The sequence below is a fragment of the Eschscholzia californica genome, unplaced genomic scaffold, assembly GCF_041429995.1.
Source record: "Eschscholzia californica isolate CP2 unplaced genomic scaffold, dmEscCali1.0.p SCAF_4, whole genome shotgun sequence".
Lineage (NCBI taxonomy): Eukaryota > Viridiplantae > Streptophyta > Magnoliopsida > Ranunculales > Papaveraceae > Eschscholzia > Eschscholzia californica.
Window position 1 is genome coordinate 26,816,171 of NW_028238461.1, and position 27,888 is coordinate 26,844,058.

At 34.5% G+C, this 27,888-nt stretch overlaps 1 protein-coding gene and 1 long non-coding RNA gene across 3 annotated transcripts; one reads left to right on the forward strand and one right to left on the reverse strand.

Moving 5' to 3' along the window:
* Positions 1-9,402: 9,402 nt before the first annotated feature.
* LOC147543930 (uncharacterized) lies at positions 9,403-13,725 on the reverse strand. The gene is made up of 3 exons (XR_015224161.1): positions 13,526-13,725; positions 11,260-11,417; positions 9,403-9,884 (listed from the first exon to the last, which is right to left on the reverse strand). It is a non-coding gene; the product is annotated as an uncharacterized LOC147543930 (long non-coding RNA).
* A 9,035-nt stretch (positions 13,726-22,760) lies between these two features.
* Positions 22,761-27,051, forward strand: LOC147543931 (P-loop containing nucleoside triphosphate hydrolases superfamily protein). 2 transcript variants are annotated; one of them, XR_015223773.1, is made up of 5 exons: positions 22,770-23,440; positions 25,116-25,185; positions 25,679-25,841; positions 26,325-26,684; positions 26,933-27,051. XR_015223773.1 is itself a non-coding variant. In XM_086636584.1 (4 exons), exons 1-4 carry the CDS (start codon positions 22,930-22,932, stop codon positions 26,541-26,543), a joined length of 963 nt encoding a protein of 320 aa, XP_086492710.1. In that variant the 5' UTR covers positions 22,761-22,929; the 3' UTR covers positions 26,544-26,878. The 2 variants fall into 2 exon arrangements, 1 of the variants encoding a protein (XP_086492710.1); XM_086636584.1 differs by lacking the exon at positions 26,933-27,051 and having other exon boundaries at positions 22,761-23,440; positions 26,325-26,878.
* Positions 27,052-27,888: the final 837 nt, after the last annotated feature.

Below are 27,888 nucleotides of genomic sequence, written 5' to 3' on the forward strand. Positions count from 1 at the left end.
TTAAGCCACCACTCTTTGGTGTAACTCGTTGTAGGATCCGATCTATGTTAGCTGCGAATCACCGAAGTGACCCGATAATCGTAAGCGACTTCTAGCTAAGCATTACGATCCCTAATTCGAACGGACTGGATGATCTTTCGGATAAGTTCATCGTTTCTCTAACTGACAAATTGGGCGCATTGTTACCTTGGCCGAAGGACATCTCCTTCAGACCGAACGGATATATCCTCAAGTCTCTCACTTGTTCTTAGAACAAGTGCAATGCTAGATTCCCATGTCACTTCGCATCTCATCTGATACGTCATAACCTTTCAGACATTTTTTGATCTGGAGATCAACTGTCAAAACAAATGATTAATTTTGTTAATCCATTTGAGCGTGGTCACGCAATTTTCAGTTGCCTCTGCTCAAGAAGCTTAGAGATATTTACCCTAACCTGGTTAAGAGGACATAATCCAGTCTTGTAATCCCACTTCATGTCTAGCCCGACAACCGCTTTTATAACCTCCTTTCACGGCACGACGTTTGGCGGCACCAAAGTTTTGACTTCCTTACATAAGATGAGTGGAGCACTTATGTTTAGGAACCTTTCCAACTGCGCCATCAGTCAATCTCACATGCTAGTCTTCATGAGCCATTGTTTGTCTAATTCAACGACCTAGACGTGGGATTTATAATGAATCTATTCTATGTTCATTTAGTAGGGTTTCATTTACCAGATCACGTATCTGATAATCCTACTTAGACTGCTTCATTATTTTGGACTGTCAATTAAATACTAAACCATGATTTAATAATGAAATTTTAAATTTCATTTATTGAATGTAGGTAATTGTTTACATAGACTCCCTATTAAACGATTACAAGATTAAAGACATTCTCTAATGCGCCTTATACCCATGCCCTTTGTTTGTTTCTCATGTTTGGGCTGAGGTAGTGGTTTAGTCAACGGATCTGTTACGTCGTTATCCGTATGCACTTTGCAAATGATCACATCCTGTCTCTCTGTGATTTATCTTATCACGTGGTACTTCCTTTAGATATGTTTGGATTTCTGGTGTGTCATTGGTTCCTTAGCTTGGGCAATTGCTCCATTGTTGTCACAATATAGAGCTATTCCCTTTTCCATGATAGGAACGATGTCAAGTTTCATGACGAAATTCTTGATTCAAACTCCTTCCTTGGCTGCTTCCGAAGCAGCTAAGTATTCTGCTTCTGTGGTAGAGTCTGCTACAGTGGTCTGTTTAGAGCTTTTCCAGCTCACTGGTCCTCTATTTAAACAAAAGACATAACCCGACTGAGATCGAAAATCATCTCTGTCTGTCTGGAAGCTCGTATCCACATGGCCATCCACGATTAGTTATTCTTCCCCGCCATAGAGCAAAAAGTGATCATTTGTCTTATTCAAGTACTTCAGGATATTTTTGGTTGCGGTCCAGTGTCCCTGACCTGGATTTGATTGGTAACGACTACACATGATCAGCGCATATGAGACGTTTGGGCGAGTGCAGATCATGGCATACATGATGGATCCTATTGCCGAAGCATAAGGCACCACACTCATGCGTCTTTGCTCAGCTGGGTCTTTAGGACTTTGAGTCTTGCTAAGTACTTTACCATGTGTCATGGGAAGAAATCTTCTTTTGGAGTCTTTCATTTTGAACTCCTAATATCTATATAAGTTTCTTGACTAAGTCCAATCATCTTCCTTGAACTATCTCTATAGATCTTGATGCCCAAAATATACTCTGCATCCTAGATCTTTCATCAAAAAACACTTTCGTAGCCAGTCTTTTACTGATACCAGCATCAGAATATTATTTCCAATGAGCAGTTTGTCATCTACATACAGGACCAAGAAAGCTAGGTCACTTCTTGTATACCCAAGATTCTTCTTCATTCTTCTGAAAACCGAACTCTTTGATTTTCTCGTTGAAACGAAGATTCCAGCACCTGCTTGCTTGCTTCAATTCATGGATCTTTGAAGTTTGCAAACTTTTTCTAGCTTTTTTGGTGTCTACAAAACCTTCAGGTTGTGTCATGTACTCATGTTCTCTTAAATTTCCATTCAGAAAAGCGATTTTAACATCCATTTGTCAAATCTCATAATCGTAATGAGCGATAATTGCTAGAATAATACTAATAGATTTAAGCATCACAACAGGGGAAAAGGTTTCGTCATAGACTGTACCATGAACATATTTGTAACTTTTTGCCACGAGTCTAGATTTGAAAACACTAATGTTTCATCCTTGTCTGTTTTCATCTTGAAAATCCACTTGCAACCAATAGGTGTTGCTCCATAGGGCAAATTAACCAAGTTCCAAACTTGATTTTCAGACATGGATTCCTTTTCGTATTTCATGGCTCCAAGCAATTCTTCGGAGTCTAGGCTTGTCATAGCTACTTTGTAAGTGCAAGGTTCATTATCTTCTACTAACAAAAGATCTAATCTTTGAGATAATTCTATTAACCTTGGGGACTTACGAGGGGCTTGAGCAACAAGTGCGACATTCTCAACTTCTTTAGGGTTCTGTTCGCTTTGCATAGGAGGATGCTCAAGATCTTCCATCTCTACCTCTTTTTCCTTTTCTACCGGCTCTAGTTAGACTGGAATCGTGACTTCTGACATCCGAACATCGTTGTCAGGTTGTTGATCAGCTCGAATTTGTTCGATTCTTACATTTCTCCCACTTGTCTTCTTGGAAAGATACTCTTTTTCAAGGATTCTTTTCAAAGAAGACACCATCACGAGCAACAAACACTTTGTTCTATGACTGGTTGTAGAAGTAATAACCTCTTGTCTCTTTTGGATAACCCACAAAAAGACATTTGTCTGACTTGGGTGCTAGTTTATCTCCTTGTAAACGCTTTACATAAACTTCGCATCTCCAGACTTTGAGAAAATACAACTTTGGAACCTTTCCATACCATAACTCATATGGTGTCTTCTCCACAGCTCTAGACGGAGCATGATTCAGTGTGAAAGCACCCGTTTCAAGAGCATATCCCCAAAATGTGTTAGGAAGATCGGCTAAGCTCATTATCGATTAAACCATGTCTAAAAAGGTTTGATTTCTCCTTTCGGATACACCACTCATCTAGGGTGTTCCTGGTGGAGTGAGTTGTGAAACTATTCCACATCTCGTAAGATGATCCTTAAACTCTTGACTCAAATATTCACCACCTCGGTCTGACCGGATGGCTTTTATTTTCTTGTCAAGTTGATCCTCTACTTCATTCTGAAATTGTTTGATTATTTCAAACAATTCTGACTTATGTTTTATTAGATATATGTAACCATATCTAGTTAAGTCTGAATCTAATTCATCTAGTCAAAGTTAGTGCATGCAAGAGGCTTTGACGCCACTAAAGGGTTATGGTGTTATCTATTCACCTAACTAGCGTTGTAAGCAGAATCTCAAACATCATATGTTTAACACTAGCTACCAGGATCACATGCAAGTACTAACTATGAACTATATTTAGAAAGATGAATACCTGGACTCGTTTTCCCTCTAAATTGATTTTGATGCTTTTATCCCAAAGATTAGAGCTCCAATTGTTGATCCTCTACTTGAGACACCCGAGAAAGTTGACTTAATCTCACTCCTTTAATGTCACCTAGGACCCTATTGAAAGTTGAGAAGAATAACGGTTTCTTCTTTTGACTAAGTAGATATAATGCAAGTTTTTTCTCTAAAACCCGCTCTCTCCAAGATGGATGAGAGAGATGATTTTCTTTTGAGAAAAATTCCACACCTTTTTTGTTTTTCTAATGACCCTTATAGAGAAACCCTAATTAGAAATTCCATTCCAATTAGGTTTCAAGATGAGCCTAGAAAAGATAAGTCAGAGAACCCATTCAGATTAGAGGGAATCCCATTTAGGGTTCCTTTGTTTATGGTCGGCCAGACCAGCCCCTTAATGGGCTTGGTCTTTCCGGCCCATTGCTATGGCCGACCATCATATGGCCGGTCCATCTTTGCCTCCCTGGGCCCTCCTTTTCGAGCCCGATTGTTTCTATCTTTGTCCGACTTCTAATCGAACCTTTTGGGCATGTTTAGATGAATATAATCTGTCTATTTGCCGAGGTCCCACTAGTCAACTCTCTTTGATTAAGCCACAACTCTTTGGTGTAACTCGTTGTAGGATCCGATTTATGTTAGCGATGAATCACCAAAGTGACCCGTTGTAGGACAGCCGACAACTGATTTTTTCTTTATCTCCCTTCTTCCTCCTCCTTTCTTCCTTCCTCTCATCTTTCTCTCTTCTCTCTCTCTATTAGCGACGAAGGGGAGGAACAAGATCGATGATGAAAGATGATGAGGGAAGACGGGAGAATAGAAATAAGAAAAATATGAGCCTTCTTCTAGCTGCTAGGGTTTAGTCGTCATCAGAAAAAGTAGTAGTTCCACTCACCACCAGTCAATATTTGGAATTTTTCATCTACTCTGGATGAGTCGATGCGAGAAGGTGAAAAAAATTCGTTGAGAGTTGTCTTACTTTGAAGAAAATTGAGAAAAGAATGACATTGTTGAATCTGAACCCATATGAATCTCTTTGTTTTACATTAAAGGGGAGATAGTAGTAGGGGTTGTAGTTGAGCTTTTGGAATGGAGTGAGATGGACAGAAGGAAGATATAAAACAACCAAGTGTTGGGAAGTTTAAACACAAATCAATATTGGCATCTTTTGGGCATGAATCAATTAAAATGGATTGTCTCTCTTCCCCTTAACCGACCGATAGAGATAGAGAATAGAGGGGTGAAGAGGAAAAGGAGAAGAAGGAAGAATAGTAAGAAGAACGAAGATGACAAAGGAAGGTAAAAGATGAAGTGTTTAGGTCGCCGACCGGTAACATTTTTGCAGAAAGAAGTGAAAAAAAAGAGGTAGGTGACAAACACCTTCAAATATGGGCATTGCCTCTAACCATACTTGGTTAACTTGTTTTGACCAAGTTATGGGTAAAAATTCCATTGCCTTTAACATGTTTGGGCATTGCCAATAAAACTTCCTTAAATATTTTATATCAATTTCATTCCACTTCGTTACATTTTATACTTTGTTTTAAGAATGAAAAAAATGTGGCGTAGTATTTTGCAGGTGCAGAAAGATTCCTAATTGTTTGTGTTCTCGTAATTTTGCTCAATAGTTTCTCTACATGATGGCATCTTCTTTTTATCTTTACTTTAGTTCATATGATATGTTTTCTTTTTGAGAAAAGAAAACTAAATTATAACTATAACAATTATTGAAAATAATGTGTTTCTTCATTAGCAATTATGTGGTTTATGAGTATTTTTATGGTTTTATGTAAATCCAGTATAAGTATTTACGCATTTTTTTGCTGTAACAAAATTATCACCCAACTAGGTTTCTCTCGCGCCCTATGGGCGCTATAGATTTTTTGTGGGTAAAGCCATTATGAGCACAAATAGAGTTAGCATATGTGATGGGGCTATGTACATATATTGGTCAATCACATATCGTGATGTATGTACGAAGCTTTAGAGCATTTATCTAATGTGCATGTACTACGGTGTTCATACTCACGTCATCTAGCGACTAGCGTCGGGTGTGTTGAGCATCATTAGAAGACGTGCATGCCCCAAGATGTTACTTTCGACACTATGTGGTGTCATACGAGTACCTGTCATCTAAACATCGTGTATTGTTTCAAATAAAATCATGTGTTGATTTCTAATGACAGACATACACATGTCGACATAATGTGTGAAAACAAGCACCTTGGGGCATGCACGTTTAGCTGTATGCTCAACTTTCTGACGCTAAACGACGTGGTATGAACATTATAGTAAATGAACACCGGGTGTATGCTCCAAAGCGTCACACATGTATCACCGAGACGTGATTGACCGCTATAAGTATATACCAGTGTCACATATTCTAACTCTATTTATACTAATAACGACTTTATTATCTGATTTTGTCAACTAAATCTCTAAAAAAAAATTCTTTCTACCTCCATCGACATCTCCTGAGAAGCTCATTTAGTGTGATTTCTTCCTTTGAATTGAAACTTTGATTCTTCATTGCACTTTTAATTCTTCATTGCAATATTGATTCTTCTTACAGTGAGTAACATTTTCTCTTTTTTATTTTATTTTTTTCTTCATAATTATTTTTAAATTGCGAGACATTTTTATTATTTTTCATTTGGTGGAATTACAGCAAGTAATCTTCTCGCTTTTGAATTCCAGGAAGGTATTTATTTATCTTCAGCATATACTTCTTACTCGTTAAGTGTTTAAAGAAATGCTTAACTGAAGTTCTTTTAAGATTTTAAACTATTTGGTGTGTTAAATTCACATATTACTTAATATATTGTAACGTTTGCTTGTTAATCTCATGCGCATCTCCAAATTTTTCTTTTATGTTTGAACTCATTAAAAACTCTATAGACTTTGAATACATGTTGTCTAAGGTATTTAGAAGAATTTTTTTTTTTTTACAGAGGGTGCTACTACTACAGATTTTAGGAAGGAAACACTTTTCATCTTCAAGTCAGAATAATTGATCCACGTATCTATGTAAGACGGAAACTCAAACGGTCTTTGAGTCGTGACTTTTTTGTTAAATTAGAAAACCAAAAGTTATATAGATAGTCAGAATATTTTTTTAATAATTTAGGTTAATTTTTGCTATATAGACAATCCAAATGCTAAACCATGAGTTCACTTCAGGTCTCACAAGTGTCCAAGCAACCATTGTCTGAGATTGTGACAGGTACGTACGCAATATCTTCACTCTCGTTGTTACATTTTCTTTTGTTGTTAATGTATTTGGTTTACTCTATGATTTGATCATAGAGCTATTAAGATTTGAAATAACATCCCAAGCTCATGTCAACAACGAAATTTCTGAAGAGGTGTTTAGCTAAAATTGAAATAACATGTTTAAATTTGTAATATCTAATTATCATAGTTGATGACATGCACAGTTGGATGTAATCATTAACTTTTGCTAATTTCATATCATATGAATCTCATGTTCGTAATGTTATTCCTAAAGAGGTTAATGGACTATCAGTCATTACTTTTTAAATTTAGAGTTTCAATTATTTTTAAAACTTTAATTATTTGCTTCTCAAGCAGACTATGCATAATCTTTTAAACAAGTAATGTGGGAATGAAATTAAAGAAGTATCACTGTTTGTCCCTCAGTTGAAAGAAAGTCAAAATAATAATGATTATTCAGTGCCAAATTTGACCCAAAACAACTTTTTACCCTCGAATGGATGTCATTTCGTCAGACCATGGATATAGTTTGTCCTCATTGTGAAGCTTTACATTGGATTGAAAATTTGGTGAGCTCATCTATTGTTAGACCAAAACTTTGAACATATTACTTACAAGGTAAAATACGTCTTTCAAGACTATTAGAATCACCATTAACTTTAAAAAAAATTTACGAAGGAAATGATCATCTATAATCTTCATCCCGTTCAAATATACAACGTTACAATGCAGCGAACGCATCTGCAAGCCTTGGATGCTCAATGTAGCCAAGAATTTTAACTGGAGGTAGTCAAAATTCTTTACCATACATGGAGAATTGAATCGTAGGACATGGTATCTCTTGCCAGATCTAGGCACAAAAGGTTCATTTGCTCAAGTATGACGTATGATGCATCTGCTGCATTAGATATTCATTTCACAAGAAATGAAGACCTTAATGTGGATATCCTGTAGACAATTCATGATACTTTATTAGAGTTTAATGTGTTTTATCCTAAATGTTGTCAGAGTTATTCTATTTTGGATCAGGTGAACGTATCATCTGACCAAAATATACGTGCATATCTACATTATAAACTCGACGACTGATTTAAAACGTTATAATCTACCAACTACGGACGAAATAACGGTCATATCGCTTGGACATAGTATTGAAGAGCCTATGGTGAAAGATATTGGTTTACATCTAAGGGGCTATAAATAATTAATGCAAATATTTGAATGCTATCCAACTTATTTATTGCTTTGTTGTGTATTATTTTTCCCATATGATGAGATTGGATGGGAGCCTGATATATATTAAGTAGTAGGATGTTCAAAATGATTGACAAGGTAAGTCCGAGAATCTTAGATGCGTATTTCAGTTATAGACTTTTTCAAAGGCTTTCAGAATATTCTACTATTTTAAGAAGAGGAAAATTATTTCAAGAGTTCTTATTAGATGTTTGGGCTTCAAACAAAGTCAAATTGATTTTTATAAGTCATATGCATGATGTGCTTCTTTGTGAGCTTTATCGTGGTCTTACTGATACAACGGAAGATGCGCTACCTCCAGATCAAATGGATTAAACTCATTCTACCATCTTCATTTATTGGTGGAACAAGAAATATGTTTGAAATTTATCAAAATTTCATGGCTATTACTCGATTCAACCATCACCCATATATTTTGCTCGCTATGACTGCAAATCTAAAATAACTAAAAATAACAAGTGATTTTCTACCACATCAAACAACACTGGATCTTCCCTAGACTTCGTGGCACGTGTGTTTGAGTTAAAATGGAAATACCTAATGAAATTCATCACTGAAAATAATGTTATTGGTGAAGTTGTTGCTCATGTTTACACAGTTGAACTTTACAAACGTGGTTTACCACATACGTATGCACTTATATTCCTTAGAAACAATGACAAAGTTTGGGATGTAGACCAGGTCGACAGAGTTATTTATGCAAAATTCAGGGGCGGGGCCACGTAGGTGTCCATGGGGGCACGTGCCCCCACATGCCCAAGTTAAGTTTTATTTAAATAAATGTAAATTACTATTCAACACGGGCACCCCAAGAATGTAAAGTCAACTAAATGTGGTGCAGTGGAAAAAGTTACAGTTTCGCGTTGTGATGGGCAATGGTTCGACTCCCTCACTTAACATTGAACTTTTTCATTTTTCACAGAAATGTTTGTTTGTGCTCTCTTTACTTTTAGTTGGTATCGTTTTAACCCCTACTTCGTTCCTTTTAACTTTATTTTCAAATCAAATCTTTTTGTTGATGCCCCTATATTTTAACTAGGTATCGTCTTAGCCCTTATTTCTTCGTTTTAACTTTAATTTCGAACCAAATCTTCTTTTAGCTTCAAATCTGATGGCAACAACGTTAACTTTGTTATAACTATTTTTTCCTATATCATTCATTTTTCATGGAAATGTTTGTTTATGCCCTTTATACTTTCACTAGGTATTGTTTTAGCCCCTTATTTCTTTGTTTTAATTTTAATTTCGCATCAAATGTTCTAGCTTTAAATTCGATGCCACCCCTCTTTAACTTTGTTATAGCTATTTTTCTGTATCATTCTTATGTTTTCTTTTTATTTCATTTTCTTATATATATACGAGGGTGTAACCCGTTCCCCATGGGACATGGACAACTCTTTCGAATGCATTATTGAGGTAAGCATACAATCTCAAACACTTATGGAGATAAACATGAGTTAAGCATTCAAAACCATTGAAGTGAACGTACAATACAAAAAAATAGTCAAAATTAATTCATTAACCCCCTTCTTCTTGTGGGGCACACTGATCCCTCTTGGGACAACCAGGCTATCATCATCCTCTTCGTATCCCTATTGTGCTTTGAAATTAGTACAAAAGAATCAGCTATTATTTGATGTTCACATCATGCATTATTGCTTTCTTCCATTTGTCTGCCTCCATGCCTGTCATTTGAGTTACTGTCCTAGCAGAAGCACAGTCTCTAGTGCCTTGCACTGTTCTAAAGTCAAAGAGTCAAGAAACACCACAATGAAATGTATGTATAGCTTTCCCCTTACGAATTGCTTCGGCATTCCTCAACATTTATCGCTTTGAACACCTTTAACTTCGACTTACGTGCATAAATAACTTTTCAGGAAGAAGAAAAAATAATCACACAATATAAAAATCAGAACTGAACCTAGCTCTTCACTAACTTAACTGAAAAACAATTTAAAATCATCTGAATGAAAACAAAATTAGAACAATAAGATTGAACGCAGAAGAACAAACAAAGTAAAATAATTAGAAACCTATAGGAGATACACCGAAGTTAGAATACACTGTAAATTAAAAAAATAATAATAATGTTGAAGTAATATAAAAGAAGCACAAAAACTTTTGGAAGAAAAGCAGTTAGGTCATGTTTGGCGCGCTGGAATGGCGTGGGAATGGAATGTGATTCTCGGGAATCACATTCCAGATCATTGTTTGGCTTGCGGGAATAGTGTGGGCCCGGGAATGTGATATCACCAAAAGAAGTAATAGCAAACCCAGGGAGGAGGTGGGTTTGTGATTCCCATTCCCCGGAATCACATATTAATATTTATTGACAAATATATCTTTAACAAAATATTGAATTACCAATTTTATTTTTTTGTAGGATTTGGTATTAATAAGTACTATTTATGTTTATAAACAAAATTTAATTTTAGATAAATTTCTATTTAGGTTTATGAACAAAATTTTATTTTAGATAAATTTTTTTAAGATATTTATTTATTATCTTTAAATTTTAACCCTTTGATGTATTGTGTTATTATTTCATATCTACGAATTTGAAAAAATAATACTGGTTTTAATATATAACAAAGTTGATGTGTATATTTTATGCTTAAAAAAAAGAGTTGATGTGTATTTTATGTAGTTTAAGTAAGGGTAAAAGTGAACTTTATAAATATTTGCATTCCTATTCCTACACGAACCAAACACCTAATGAGGAATATGTCAGGAATCAAATTTTCATTCCTGGTTAAACCAAACATAAAACTACAGTAATCTGATTCCCAGAATCACGTTAAGGGAATGTGATTCACAGGAATCACATTCTATTCCCGCGCGCCAAACATGACCTTAGAGATTTATACTTGAAGATGAGTTCAAACATTTGTTCAAGTATATAATGATAATCGAATTAGTAGCATATAACAACCACTCAGTGTGAATCTATCTGATGATTATGATAAGAATAAAATTTTTAAATTAAATACTTTAAACATTGAATTAATTAAATTCAGTCAACAAAATTTTTCTTTTTAAGTTTTGCTCTCTTTTGATTTTTGGCTGACAAACTTCATTAACCATGTCTGGTCAACCAAAATCTTCGAATTTTGATCAATTATCTCTAAACTTCTAAGTGCAAAAAAATATAGATCCAAGTAGAAGAAAATATCACCATGAAAAAAAAGAGTAACATAGCAGAACAAAATGAAGTTAAAGGTAACATCACTAAATAGTAACATACCTTTCGATTTCTATTTAGAATTGATTTTGTTTGGTTGTTTCAAACCGAGTCTCAAACTTCATACAATTCAAATTTGCTTGGTTGACCAAAATCTTCAATTAAACTTCATTGGTGGTCAACCAAACTTATATATTAAAACAAGTTCAGTCAGACAACACCTGGACATTTGCAATTAATAAGAGTTAGCAATTGTTGTTATAAACTAGAAATAAAAGTTGTAGTAAAGCTAATATCAGTAAAGAGAAATTGAAGGATCTATATATGAGACTAAAAATGATGTTACATATTAATAGTAATATAGTTCATTTAATAGTGTCCACCAAAACGCAGACATCAACTTCACAATGAAATCAGAATTGAAAACTGGAAAGAGAAAAAAGAAAAGATGAATTTACCATAAAACAATTTTTGAATGTTGACACAATGAATAAAAAATTGAAAACGGAACCAAATGGTAAACCTAAAACCAACTCTAAACAAAAAGATGGATAAAAAGAGTTATAAAGTTAAGGAATTTAAAAATACCAATCAAAACTAAAACTGAAATTGAATCAAAGAAACAGGTAATAAGACTAACCATTAGTTTAAATTTTTACAAACATGGGTACCACCAAAAGTTTACGCAGTGTAGGGAAAAAAAAGGAGAAAATGGTTATCAAATTGATTGAGTTCCTCAATATTGGGAGCGTATTAGCGAAAGTCCTCAAGTTACAAACATCTGTTACATAAATAAGATATTAAAGAATGATATGAACTTAAAAAACTACTCATGGTAGAAACGCAAACTCAAGAGGAAAAATTAAATTTGTATACAGAACCGTATGGAGGCATTTGCTATTGTGTCTTGGGTTCTATTGTCCTTTTCTCCAATCATACAATGGGTGAAATTTTTTAAAGGAATTGCTCGATGAATTTTCTGAATGAAATTTTGTTGCTTACACCGGACAGGGTTTTGTGCATCTTTAGGAGAAATCAATACTGGTTAATTAAGACTTACATTATGGTAAACCTAAAACCAACTGTAAACAAAAAGATGGATAAAAAGAGTTATAAAGTTAAGGAATTTAAAAATGTGTGAGATGAAAATAAACTTTTATCGTCACTATTTAAAGAATGGAGAAAGAGATTGAAAAAGAGGGAGATAAGATTGATTTTGAGGGAGAGATGGCCAGATTTACCAATCAAAACTAAAACTGAAATTGAATCAAAGAAACAGGTAATAAGACTAACCATTAGTTTAAATTTTTACAAACATGGGTACCACCAAAAGTTTACGCAGTGTAGGGAAAAAAAAGGAGAAAATGGTTATCAAATTGATTGAGTTCCTCAATATTGGGAGCGTATTAGCGAAAGTCCTCAAGTTACAAACATCTGTTACATAAATAAGATATTAAAGAATGATATGAACTTAAAAAACTACTCATGGTAGAAACGCAAACTCAAGAGGAAAAATTAAATTTGTATACAGAACCGTATTAGCGAAACTCGAAAAATTAGCATAATGTAAGTCTTAATTAACCAGTATTGATTTCTCCTAAAGATGCACAAAACCCTGTCCGGTGTAAGCAACAAAATTTCATTCAGAAAATTCATCGAGCAATTCCTTTAAAAAATTTCACCCATTGTATGATTGGAGAAAAGGACAATAGAACCCAAGACACAATAGCAAATGCCTCCATATGAGTAAAGGAAATTGGATTGAATTTATATTTTAAATTTGTTATAAATGACTAATTTGGTTACATTGAGCATAAATTCTACACTAAATCAAATCACCATTTATTGAAAAAAAGCTTCGAGCATTTTCACAATCTCATTCTAATTTTCAAAAAGAACTATTATTCTATATATACTTGTTATTGGAAAAAGACACATCATTCGCTTTAATATGTTGTTTAGGATGATATATGGAGGGTAAAGAGTTATATAGTTCATTATCTTATTCTTCTTTTATTACTACTCTTTGGGCAAAATTACCAAAACAATGGGTGCCCCATGGTGTTCTAGTTCTATACTCCTATTGTTAGTAGTTTTTGAAGCCTAGATATGGAACCATAGATAAAAAAAACCAAGACATAAATCCTAAATAACATTTATATAATATAACCCCAAATAATATCTATATAATATAAACCTAAATAACACCTAAATCAAAGTCTACATACCATATCAACCTAGATAACATATCAAATCATTTGAATCCACACTCATAACACAACTAAAATTTTCAGCATATATTTCAGAATTAGACATTTATTTAACAAACCTTCAAAAACAAAGATGTGAGAAGAACTGAAAGGAGAATATTGAATAAAACCCTAGATTTAACATAACTTGAAAGCTTGAAAGAAAGATGATAATTTATTGAGAGAGAAAGTGAGATATGAGAGGAATTGTTGCCTTAAAGTGGTGGATTTTAAACAAGATTGAGATATAGGGGAGCTTTATCGAGCTTTTGTGCTTAAGAGATCGAAAATAGACGGTGGAAGAGAAGGAAAGTTATGGTATCCCTTTCGTTTGGACGGAAAGATTCAAAATGAAGTGTTTTTCACTATAATACCCTTGTAGTAGAATAAAATTACAGTTTTCATATCTGCGTGAAGAACTCCCAACCACCAAACATAAATCTGGGAGAGAAAATCTCAACCGTTAGAGGGGAGGGTATATTCTTAAAAGATACCCTCATCTCTTATAATATAGATATGTATATTCTTTTTTTGTTTACTATTTTTTCTGAAATCAGTCATCTCTTTTATCTCCTTAACTTTTTAAAATACTGAAATTTCGAGGATCATTTTTGCAGATGTAAAAGGTCTCATTTTTTAAAATAAATTTTATGCATTATATTTTATATAATTCTAATGCGTATGAGATTTATTATTTATATTGGGGACTACAGTCAACCCAACTCACAGGACAGTAATAGCCAAATTGGTTGAGAATATAATTATATGATATAGTACAAATCACTCGTTGGGTAACACATCAAGATGTTTTGGATCATTTTATAATCATTTTTTGGGCTTATGGTTCAAAAATCTACACTGAAACACAGATTTAATCCTCTCTAATCCTAAAACCAAAATATTAACATAAATGGCTATCTTGTCCATTTGTATCCATCACTAGAGAAAAAAGAAATCCCTAAAATTCATATTAAAGCATAAAACCTAATCTAACCTTCTATATAAACAAAAACTGATTTTCCTTCAAAATATCCAAATATCCGTTTTTCATTTTTATCTCCCACTTTCTCTCTCCACTCACGATCATATTAACAGAAACTTTATCTTCATTCTTCTCCAAAACGGAAAGTATTAATGTTCTCTCTCTAAAACCGAATCCTCTTTTCAACCTCCATTATTGAGTCTTGAAATCTGCTTCATCTTCATTAGACTAGCTAAAAACTCCATAGTTTATTTCGATTTCCATCATGAAAGATTCAGGTTTGTACCTTTGTTAAGATCAACAAGTTTAATCTTTCTTTTTAATGTATTTCATCATCATCTTTAAAGTTATTTATGAATCGGTTTTATCTCTGTATAATCTCTTGTTGTTGTTCATCACTATTCATGATTTTCTCTCTCTAAGATCTTCATAACCGATTAATCGGATTAATGTTTAATCCGTGTTTATAAATTCATTCTCTTAGATTATATTATGTTTGTCTCCATGTATTATGTTACTTTTCAGTAGTTTTAGGTACAGATGTTGATTTTTAGAAGATTTCTTGATATCAGATCCGATAACCGTACCATTTCTGCAGCAGAGATGATTCCGTATGTTTTTCGTAACAGAATGTAAACGATGTGTACTTTACACGAAAGTATGTGCATTTATTGAACATCATACATTTGTATCATAGAAGATTCCGTACAATTTTACTGTAACAAAATGTAAACAATGTGTATTGTGCAAAAAATTATATGTACTTTATTTCGCTGTACACATTTGAACCACTGAAGATTTCGTACAATTATACTGTAAGAGAATGTAAACATTGTGTAATGTTTCAAAAATTATATGTAATTTATTGCACATCATACCTATTTTTTCACATAACAGTGGCCTTGTGATTCAAACTAAAGTTCTGTTTGTCTCCCAACACATTATGAAGTTTAACAAACAGTATGCATAATTTACTCCATTATACATGTCGTTTCTAGTAAATTATATGTTTTGTGGACAAATGATATGTTTTTCTTTTTGTAGTTTTGTTGTTACTTATGGAATTTCTTACGGAATCATGCCCTGTGTTTATACTATATTGTCGAAGAGTTTATTGAAATGCTTTTGCACCACTAGGAAACAACTAACCAACTTCAGTAAATATTTTATCCCAGCCATCAGATTTTAGTTTTTAGAACGTGTAACTGTTGTTTGTCCTGTCCAAGAGTGCAAATGGAGAATACATAGATGGGCACCATTTCTGAACCAGAGAAGATTCTGTACGTTTTTTTTTTTGTAACAGAATGTAGACGATGTGTAATTTAAATGAAATTATGTGTAATTTGGACATGACACATATTCATTTGATAATTTACGTTGTATACATGACAAATGATGGTTTCCTCGTCATAAATAACGCATAATTTACGAACTTGTTTCATAATTTGTATACGATGTGTGGTTATGTATGAAAAAAAAATGAAAACAAATGCTGTTGTAATGTTCCTAAAAAAATATACTCTTTCCAAATCTGAAAGTTAAGTGAGAGAAATTTATATATACGTTTTGTATATTAAACCTCAACTCATGCTAATTGATCTCAGAAAATATACTCTTTCCAAATCTGAAAGTTAAGTGAGAGAAAGTGATATAGTATAAGTTTTGTATATTAACTCTCAAATCACGCTAAGATCCCAGAAAAATTTGGTCCTTGATCTGATTCGGGAAGAGGGAGATTCAATTTGGTTTCCAAATCTAAAAGGATGAGAAAAAAAATCTGTTTTGAAAAATATCCATTTTCCCTATTTAATTCACCAAAATCCCACTAGAATTTTGCTGTTTGAAATTTGGTGCGGCCCTAATTTTAAATTAGCGGGAAATCTGTTGCGGACACGGAGGGAAATGTTTATTATATAGTAAGGGTTTTTAGGTCCAAAGTACAAAAGGACTAAAAACCCATTTTTTGGAAAGATTGGACCCTAAACCCTTTTTGAACATTATTTTGGGCCCTATACCCATGGACTCTTTTTTAATTACTTAATACAACTAAAAGTGCCCCCACAAAGAATATTTTCTGGGTCTGCCACTGGTAGAATTTTCAAATCAATTTGACGGTCGCTTTCTATTTAATGCAGTTATAAATTGTATGATCCACGATGTCTGTGGAGAAAAAATACTAAATGCACAATGTATGAACAAATGTAAGTGCACAAAAGAATATCCTAGAAAATTTGTAGATTGTATAGTTTCGGGTGAAGACGATTATCCATTCTATCTCCGTCGTAGTGATATATGTGTTTTTACTATCCATGGTCGTAAGGTTGACAACTAATTTGGGTCCATATAATCCATATCTCTTTAGAATATTTGATTGTCACATCAATGTTGAAGTGTGTGAGATGTATTAACAAATATATCTATAAAGGAGGTGACCGATGGTATGACTATGGCTATCGGGGGGAACGAATAAGATCAACAATAACTAGATTAAAGTTGTATTAATATTGCTCTGCCCGAAGATTCTTGGAGACTCTTCCATTATTTGGTTCATGAAGAATACCCCTTTGTTGTGAGATTGAGTGTACATTTACATATGCATAATATATTGTTCGACCCTACTGATGAACCTTAAGTAGTTTAACAAAAGTTGAAATACAAAAGTCGACGTTGATGGGATATTTTTTATGGTGTAGAGAATTTTCATATGCAATTATCAAGAGTTCCTGTAACACTTCTTTTGGGACAAAATAGGTTGTGCTATTAGCAAAATATAATTTCTTAGCCCAAATGCAAGCGAAAGATTTTACGTGAGATTGCTACTCATAGTTATACCAGTACAGGTATCATTTGAAAGTTTACGCACAGTAGACGATAAGTAACATTATACCTTTAAATTAGCATGTGTTTGATGCTGTCTTTTAGAAGACGAGCGGATATAATGTGTAAAAAAAGATTGAGGAGGGTTTTTTTGCATAATTCTGATAAAATGTTGTCTGTTAAATGAAGAACACATGTTACGGAAATGATTTGCACTTAATATATGTCATGATCTTGCACATAATCTTCGCACCACCTTTGGCATTCGTAATTCGTTTGAGGATCAAATATTTGATTCTGAATTGTTTATCTCAAGAGCTACTTCGAGAGGGAGGAAAAAACCTTCAAAACAACTCTCTGTCCATGTCAAGACCGAACGTAATACAAACTTAAATTTAAGTTAATAGGTTTATTTGAGAGCATAAAAAAATTAAATTGCTATTCAGATTTCATATGTAGATTTAAATGTTAAACGTCTGAATGATGCACAAAAAGTAGCTTTCCACTCTGTAACTGATTTCGTGAATGACGAAAGAGGTATGATGTTTTGTTTTAAATGGTGGGGCAGGAACAAGTAAAATATTTTTGTACAACATGATTTCTCCTTGATGTCGTATAAAGTGCTTTGTTGCTATCACGATAACATCTTTTAGTATTGTTTATTTACTGTTAGTTGGAGGTCGAACTGCCCATTCAACTTTTCGAATCCTTTTAATGTACATGAAGATTCATTATGCAACATTGGTAAGCACACCTCGCATGCATGTCAATTCATACAAACACGTCTAATTGTTTCGGATGAAGTTCATGTGCAACATAGATATTGTATCGGGGCAGTCAACCGTATCTACAAGATGTTCGTGATGACACCCGACCCTGTAGTGGTATAACATTCGTCATAGGGGATACTTTCGACAAATTCTATTTGTGATACCATAAGGAGTCGTGAAGGAGATTGTAGGTGCATTGCGTAGGCGGTCAATTGTTTGGGACTTTATTACGTCCTCACTCTTCATCAAAACATGCAGTTACGTCCTAAAGAACCCGCAAACCTTCAGTTTTCGAATTTCTCCCCCGAGATAAATTTTATTTTCTTTAGGTAACATAAAACATTATATTTTATTTTCCCATTACTTTTAAACTTTATATCCATTACTCATCAATCTTTATCTTTTTCGAAGGTTGGATCGAGTAGAGACGAAAAAGTTAACTTGTCGTCTTTTATAAACTGATGCAATAATTTGCACTCTTTGATTTCTTCAGTTTATTTAGAATTACATGTACCAGGAATAAGTTCTTCTGAATACTTGACGAAAAGAACCATTCCCTCTACACGTAATGAAGATGTTAGTGACATTAATATTTTCAACATTAAATATATTTTCTGGAGAAATAGTTTCTTATCTTGCTACAGACAAAATTACGAAGTTGAGGCAAACGATTACACCCTCGTTGTTTGTTACCCTTCCAAAATTTTAAATTCTTTTAATCTACAAGGATGTCCACCGCCCAAGTTAAAATTAAAAGTTGGTTGTCCTATTATGTTGTTGCAGAATCTTTCTCTAAAAGATAGAATGTGTAATCGTACAAAATTGATGGTTGTAAGATGTGCGTCTCGAGTACTTGAATGTAGAATTTGAATTGAGATAACACCGGAAACCTGATATTTATTCCATGGATTTCTCTATCACCTACGACTTTCAATTTGAGCATCCAGTTCATAAAGGCGTCAATCTTCTGTCAACTTGGCGTACGCCAATAAATAGATCTCAAGGTCAATCAGTAAAATTTATAGGGGCTGATCTTCGTACTCCACTATTTAGCCATGGACACTTATACGTTGCTTTACCGAGGTGTACAACTGCTACTAAATTGAATATATTGTTGGCGAAAGATGAGAAAATGTATATATACTGCAAACGCTGTCTATCCATAAGATTTACTATTACAATGATTAACGTTGAGACATCATTTAAGGTTTTTTGTATCGTATTCGAATTTCACTCGGAATTTATGAAGGTTGTCTGTTATGCAGTGTTGGTAGCAAGGGCGAAGCCAGGATTTTAAAGTAGTCCGGTCTAGCCTAAAATTACGTAGAGAACAATGTTTTTTTTTTTTTTTTTTTTACTTTTAGTGTATATGCACTAATAAGCAGTATTTTAGAAGTAATTTTTTGCCGACTATCATTATTCTTATATGTAGCTTAACTTTCCAAACCAAATCAAGTGATTCCAAAAATTCTCATTAGAAGAAATAATACCTACGTTAAATTTTCGTTAACAGTTCCCATATGAAGCACTTAAAAAAAAAATTCACATCCATTATATTAATGTATGTGATTGTTGGTAATTTAGGGACAAAGAACTAAAACATAGGATGAAACCTTCAAAAAGAGATAAATTTAACTTAGCAAAAAGAAGGGGTCAAAGAAGAATCTAGTTCAACAGTATGAACCAAAAGTGAGGAATACGTAATGCAAGGAGCAATACAAAATCAATTCACAAAATAAAATAAAAAAAGATTTGGTAGGGATGGGTTTCAACCTATGTCAATTATATTCTATAAGTCCTAATATTTGAACCCTACGGCAGCCAGGGACTACCCTTGGTTAGTAGTTAAAATTTTGTTTTTTCTTTCAGCTTCATTTATTTATACGATGAAATCCATGTAAACTAGGTTTCCAACGCGAAATACACGAAACTAGGTTTCCGTCGAACATAGACACCACTAGGGGTGGGAAAAGGGTTCGGGAACCCGAGATCCGACCCTATCCGCCCGGACCGTTGGCACCCGAAATTCGAATGGAACCCGAGTCGGGCATACCCGACCCGTTATTTCGGGCGGGAGTGGGCGGGAGTGGGCGGGACTCGGGCAAGACCCCTACCCGAGTCCCAACCCGTTACACCCGCCCGATATGACCATTACCCGCCCGCCCGTCTAATTAACCCTAAACCCATTAATCAGATTATATCTTCTCAATAAATTCCCAAACCCATTAGAAACCCTAAACTGCCTCCATTCTTCCTCCACCGTTCCATCTTCCTCCATTGTCCTCCACCGGCCACCAGACCAACATACCACCACGCCACCATCGTTATTCTTTCTTTCTTTACGAACCATCAAACCCTAAGGCTTTAATCTTCATTAATCGACCACTACATCTTTTCGGTTTCATCAATCGACCAAGTTAGGATTTGTTTGATGAGTTTTTGAAGATGTTTTCTGATGTGGATTTTGAAGATGTTTTTTGATGTGGATTTTGAATATTTTGGTTCTACTTGCAGAGATCGTAAAGATTCTTGCCATGGGCCTTAAACAAGAAATTAGTGTCTGAACAAGAAATTAAGATTTTTTGAAGAAGTTTTCAAGACTATTTGAAGTTGAAGATAATGAAGATTCAACAAGAAATTAGGGTTTTTATATTTTAAAGTCATTTTTATTTAGGGTTTGGTGATTGTTTTTTACCCAAGTAATCAAGTTTATGCAGATTTGATGTGTAGTCTTTCCCATGGTGATGATAAAAATGATGTGAAGTAGATTTATATGTTGGTGTTAACCAATTTTTTTCTGACATAAATTTTTTTGTTTGCATGTGATTGGGATTAAAGATTTGGAAAATATAATTTCCTTTTTTGTTATTTAATTTTTGTTTCCTGTTTGTAATTTTTTTTCTGTATTTTTTGGTGTAAATGTTTTGATGTATTTTTTTTTTTTTGTAATTTTTGTCTATAATGAAGTTTTATTATTTGGTTTTTTTGTTTTTGTAATTTTTGTCTATAATTAAGTTTTATTATTTGGTGTAATTTCTTTTTTTGTAATTAAGTTTTATTTTTATTTTGTTTTTATTTTTTTTAGTCAAAAAGCCCGCGACCCGTCTGCCCGAGCCCGTTAGAGCCCGATCGGGTTTTCGGGCAGAACTGGGTTGAAGGCACATAAATACTCAGTTTTGTCCGGCCCAAATTGCCCGATAGTCCGATCAGACATTTTATTTTCCAGCCCAAGCCCGCGAAGCAAGAGTTTGAGCCCGACCGAACCTGACCGATTCCCACCCCTAGACACCACGGTACATGCATACTTGAGGAATGCTGGAAATCACCTTAGGAGTAAAATTGAGATGTGAAACTAGGGGTGGGAATCGGGCGGGTTCGAACGGACTCGGGCAACTATGAGCCGGACTCGGGCGGATCGGGCCGGACAGAAGTCCCAATATCAGAGCCCGTGGCCCGTCCGAGCCCGACGACCCGAGCGGGCCCCATCGGACGCGGGCCGGACGGGCTCGGGAATTTTAGTAAAAAAAAAAAAGTTAAAAAAAAAGTATTGACTTAATTTCATTTATATTACTAATAACTTTACAAAACAAAATTTACATAAAAAATAAACAAAGAAACTACATAACAATAAAAATAAAACATAGAATTGATTAAGGTTGCATTTTTCCAAATCTTAATTCTCTAAGTTTCTAAATCTTCATCCATCATCTGCAAGAAACATAAAACATAGAATTAATTAACAAAACATAACTTGTTCCCATATATAAATCATACATGTTTAAATCATTACCACCATTAAAAAAAAAGGATATATTCAGATCAGATATATAAATCTTACTAAAATGATAGTTTCATTTTATGTGTTTTCATCTGTAAATATGTTTCACAGAGTTTAAAACTTTTTACCATGACAAATAAAAGAAAAATAAAATAAAGAAGAAATTATTGAAATCCAGAACAGAAGTTACAAAAACTATTTTCTTGTTTCTTCCACTTATTTGATCTTGTTTTTGAAGAAGAAATTATTGAAATCTCTGATGATGATGATAACTCAAAACCCCCCTTATTCCCTTGCAAAGTAAAGGGCATCCCTTTCTCTCTCTTAAAATCCCCAAAAACAAAATTTCTTCCCTAATCAACAACAAAAATCAAAACCCAATTCAAGATACCTAAAACATATCTACAAACTAAATATACCTAAAATTTACATCACAGAAAGTTATATGATCCAAAAAAGAGATAACAAAGTCTCTAAGTAGTATCCATTGTTGTAGACCGATTAGAGAGAGGGAGGCATGATTTAGGGTTAGGTGTGGTTTATGTTTGAGTTAGAGACAGAGAGAGAGAGGGAGGCGGAGAGAAAGAGAGGCAGAGAGAGAGTGATTAGGGTTTTTTTATTAGGGTTTCTGTTTGGGTTTTATTATATAGATGGTAGGGTATCGGGCTCACCATCGGGTTCTTATCGGTCTCGTTTATCGGGCCGGGACTCGGATTAGAGTCCCTGTCCGTGTCCCGGCCCTATAAGCCCGAGCCATCGGGCCGGGTAAGCCCGGCTCGGGTAGAACGTGGTCAACGGTCCGGGCCGGACCCCAGGGTCTCGGACCGTTTTCCCAGCCCTATGTGAAACCTAGTATACCCGTTAATGAGAGGCGCCTATAACCAAGGGTGGTCATACAGCACTGACCAGAGTCAAAGGAGTGCGGTGGGGGGTTAAAATTTCTCCATTATAAAACCGCCGGTTTGATATTTTTATCTCTTCCCGGTTGAACCAATATCTATCTTTTCAGGGTTTAACGCTCCAAGTGCCATAATATCTTCTTCTTCCCTTCCCTGAACTGGATTTGTAGAGAGATCAAAACCTAGCTTGTTCCTCTCCCTGACATAGGGAATCATCAATCTAGTTATCACTTATTCGATGATGCTTCTCAATCACTTGCCTAAATTCTACTCTCCACTTTCTCTCTCTAAATCAAGATTACCCATCTTCATCTCCACTCTCTACTGCACACCACAATCTTCTATCTCCATCTCTGAACCTATCACTTCAATTCCAAGCTTTTCTACTCTTTCAGCTATTTCAGAAGACACCCAGACTCAAATCCCTACTGATTTTGACTTTCCAGAAGATCCCCAAGTTGAAATTCCTCTTGAAAAGCTCTTTATTCCTCCTGACACTGACATTTCTTCTGGTTCTACTCCTTTAAGTGCTAGGGTTTTGAAGGGTTCTAATATAGTACTTAGTAAGTATGCTAGGGATGCTCAGATTTCACAAGCAGAATTTGTTAAGAGTAGTGTCCGAACAGAAGATTGTCCTTCTGATGGTCTTCCTGAATTTGCTCTTGTTGGTCGATCAAATGTTGGGAAGTCTTCTTTGCTCAATTCAATTGTCCGGCGGAAAAAGCTTGCTCTAACATCCAAAAAACCAGGTAAATAATGCTCCTTTTTCTCTCTCTAGATTTAGTACTCAATATCTTTATTTCTGTTGTCTTGATTTTTTGGAGTAAGAGTAGTTCTAGCTAACTCCTAGGAAGCAAACAATCATTCTATTAAATTATTTAGTATTTAATGCTTGAAGTTATGGATAATGTGGGTGACTAAGAACTTCCTCTTATAATCAATTTGATGAACAATAATGAATTAAAATTTTAATTGGTAGTTTACTGTGCAGTAGACATAGAAATGGAAATATTTCAAAATGTATTTCCCTAACAAGGCATTGTTAAAACAAACTTGGTTAAATTTCGGTTTCGATGGAAATTTCAGAAGGTATAGAACTAGAAATATTTAGTTCATTTCGACCAAAATGTTTCGAAATTTATTTCCTTGCACTATCTTATGCTTTCAAGGTTATCATCATATGACCTTGGGATTTACTATTCGAATTTGGTTCTCTCATCAATTTATCTATCAGTTCATGTCTTTGTGCTATCTGTTCAAATTTTACCAAGAAGCGCTCTTGTAAGGTGATTCTGATACAGATTGTAACCCAGTCGTGGTCTTCTGGCACCAGCATCACATTGTAGAGACTCCTCTACTGAACCCATTTTTTTCCCTTGATAGAGTATGGACCGAGCAATTTAATGGCTTAAACCAAATAAGTGACACATTCACTGTAAATTAAAAACATGAGGTCACTCTTACATGTCTATATACGTCTTCCTTCCTGGGATAGTGTTATTATGGTTAAATTCTTTCCAGGAAAGTTACTCTGATTTATCCGAGGTGTACTTTTGTGCTATTACCTATTTGATATTGCAATAATCAATATATCCCCAATATATCTCCATTGTATCCCATATGGAATGATGGGAGATAAAGTATTATGTGTGTCAAGTCGACTCTAGCAACATGAGACTTGCCGACTAAAATCACCAAGATGTCTGAATTTGCAACTGGAACTTGTTTTAGGATCTGATTTTACTAGAGATATGTGCATGCAAAAACCCCAGTTATTGAAGTCCTTTGGATAAATAAAATTCAGATTTTAGACCCAGATTAAGAAGAGTAATTATAACAGAAATATGAACCTCTGAGCACAAGGACAAGGAGTGTAGACAAATGAAAGTCTCTGGCTTATTTCGATATATGACGGGTTTTTTATTTTTAATTTGTCAGCGTGCCTCAAACCCTTGACCTGTAAGGTGGAAGACTAAACCTCTTACTACTCCAACCAAGGGTTGTTGGCAATATATGACAGTTTTCACCTATAAAGGAAGAGAATACATGGAACATTAAGAAAAATACTTACGCATTATAAGGTTTTGTGAAGCAAAGCCTTCTCGTACGACAGGTTCAGCAGAAGTCATTGAAATTGAGAAACGGTAAAGCAGTGAAAACTGTGATTTGAGTATCATACAGTCACAAGTAGAATTGTAGAAGTTCATCTTTTTTTTGCTGCCTATTGAATGTTGTTACGTCAAATTGCTATTGCATTAATCCTTGACAACAATGAACACAAAACGATATCGTTTCATTGGTTATTTCATATTATTGAATAAAGTTCACTTGTTAAAATATTAGTATTAGTCTTATGGCTTGTGAATTTCTCGTGCAAGTTTCTACCTTATTTAACTCGTAAATTTCTACTGTCTTTACTCGCAGGCAAGACTCAATGCATCAACCATTTCAGGATAAATGATAGTTGGTTTTTGGTGGATTTACCTGGATATGGGTACTAATCTTAACTCAAACATATTAATTATTACACATAACCTGTAACTAGCACTTATATTTTCCTGAGTGCAAATTATAAGCATCAAGCTATTAATTACTTGTTATCAACTTATCATATTAACCCAATTTTACTTATTTCGGGGTTTATTGTGCAACTCTGATTAACTCCTTATATTTTTTCCGAATTTGAACGTTGCAAACCTTAAAAACAAGAAACTGGAATGAAATCATCTTCTCGAGTATCTTTTTTTCTGGTCCTTCTTGAGTGTTCCTGTCGGAGCGCTTTTGGGTTTCGACAAATTTAACCTTGATGTATCTATTGTTTTCATTCTACTAGCCCTTTTAAATCAGTTGGATAATTGGATATGCATCTCAAACAGCTTGTGTTTTCGGGGATCGATTCAATGCTTATTATCATTACAAACTTATAACACAGGAAGAAGCATCCTTTGTTTAAAATTCTGGGTGCTTGCTCTGTTAACCCTGTGCAGATATGCAGTTGCACCACATGAAGTTAGAACAGATTGGGGCAAGTTCACAAAAGATTATTTCCTCAACCGCTCTACTTTAGTATCTGTTTTCCTTCTTATAGATGCTAGTATCCCAGCAAAGAAGATCGATCTCGAATATGCCAGTTGGTTGGGTCAGAATCAGGTAAACTCTTTTATCTTATTTTTCAAATATAGAGAAATTCAGGTCAATACCTAGTGTTTTCGTTATAAATCCCTCTGTTGAATTGGTGATGAATAGTGTATTTTTTCTTTCGCTAACAGTGGGTTTAAATTTGGGGATTTATATATCCCAATCCTCGAAGGATTATCATTATTTTGCATCAAGAGATTGCAATTCACTCGTGACTGTAACTTATAGATACTCTGGGACCCTCGGCGATATTATGAGTGCTGTTTGGGCAACACAAATCATTAACTGTATGAACAACAGAATGTCTTCGCTAGAATTTTTGTTCTGTTAAAACTAAAATCCCTAGATTTGGGCAACGAAACATTCAGAAGCCAAAATCACATTAAATCTGCTGGAGCTACCAAAACCTCTCACTCCTTTGTTTTAATGTTTGTGTTTTGCGATGAATACAAAATGAAGCAGCAGAACCAGTGCTCATTATTCCTTTGGTTGCAGATTCCTATGACATTAGTATTCACAAAGTGCGATAAACGGAAAAAGAAAAGAAACGGTGGGAAGAGAGCAGAGGAGAATGTTGAAGATTTTCAGAATTTGATAAGGGAGTACTTCCAAGCAGCACCACCATGGATCATGACAAGCAGTGCTACCAACCAAGGCCGAGACGAGTTACTACTTCACATGGCTCAACTTCGGAACTACTGGCTCAAGCACTAGAAAAAATGTAAAGGGCACCTCCCATCTAAGTTTTTATTCCAATATCTCATCCGCTTGAAGATACTAACTGCAATCATAGACTGGAAAACGAGCTCTATATTGACTCTTAAAGAAATGTACCCGACCAAGGAACTGTACAAGGTGCTGTTAAATCAAACCATTTTTATTTTATATTTGTTTTAGCCTTCAATTTGAAATCTGAGCTATGTTCAGAGTATAGGAGATAAGATGAAGACATAGTAGAGAAAATTGAATCAGGCACCATCACCCATGGGATAACAGTTCCTACTTGTATTTCAGGAAGAACTTGTAGTATTTATCCTTCAGCTTCCATATGTTTAATCTCCTAGGTGCACAATTAAGAGCCTCATAGCTTTCACTCTTTGCAGGAAAATCAGTCGCTAGGGCTGGAGCAGAATTTTCGGTGTCCCTAAGTGAACTTAGAATTTGAGGCCCCTCTTAATAAACTTACCTAATTTATACGTGTTGTTATATCAAAATTTTATTATAAGTTCGAGCATTTCCTATATTTGTTTAAGGTTCATTCCCAGCACTTGGCCAACCAATTCTGATATAGCAAGAGATAAATCATCTAAAGTTGCCTTTAAGCATTAGCCATGGCATCAAAGAGATTGTAACAAACCAAGTTTCATCAAGGAACCGCGTTATTGAACTGAAAGCTACTTAATCTAACGAAATATGTTTCTGTTTGGTGGGGTAAGTCGAGTGAGGATGTATGTTAGCCATCAAGGGTGAATGTCTACTAAACCAACTTAATTTGACCTTGTTTATTCTTTATGATGTTTGAAAAACCTATTAAGGAAACTAATGTCATATGAACTAATTCCTCAAAATTTTTTGAAAAAAATTATAAGATGATAATAATAATAATAACAACAATAAATTAACATATTAAGAACAAGTTAGAAAAGGGATGTCAAGATATCTCTAGGTTTTAGTTTATATAGTCCACTGAAAATTCTAATTCCATCGTCTCTCACTTTCTAATTCTCCAAATATACATGGATACCCATTATGTTGGTATTGCCTTAACAGAGGCTCTGCCTTAACAGAAGCCCTGCTTTAGAGGTCAGCCCCGCTTCTGTGATCAGTCTTAGATATCGACTCACATTCAAAATACTATCAATACTCATGGATCGCGTTATGGGAATGCAATTCCCGAAAATCACATTTCATTCCGCACGCCAAACATGACCTAAGTGTCTTAGTCGTCAATATTGAATTAGAAATCATCTCTTCATAAATCTCCAAATGGCTAATAATTTCTTACAAAAATAATATTTTTGTAAGTAAATAAACAACATATTAAGAACAAGTCACGTGG

Bases quoted from the DNA above. Each gene is read 5' to 3' on its own strand.
- LOC147543931 (XM_086636584.1), top strand. From the start codon at position 22,930: ATGATGCTTCTCAATCACTTGCCTAAATTCTACTCTCCACTTTCTCTC. The intron at 23,441-25,115 runs GTAAATAATGCT...CTTTACTCGCAG, and splicing joins TCTAACATCCAAAAAACCAG to GCAAGACTCAATGCATCAAC. The intron at 25,842-26,324 runs GTAAACTCTTTT...CTTTGGTTGCAG, and splicing joins GTTGGTTGGGTCAGAATCAG to ATTCCTATGACATTAGTATT.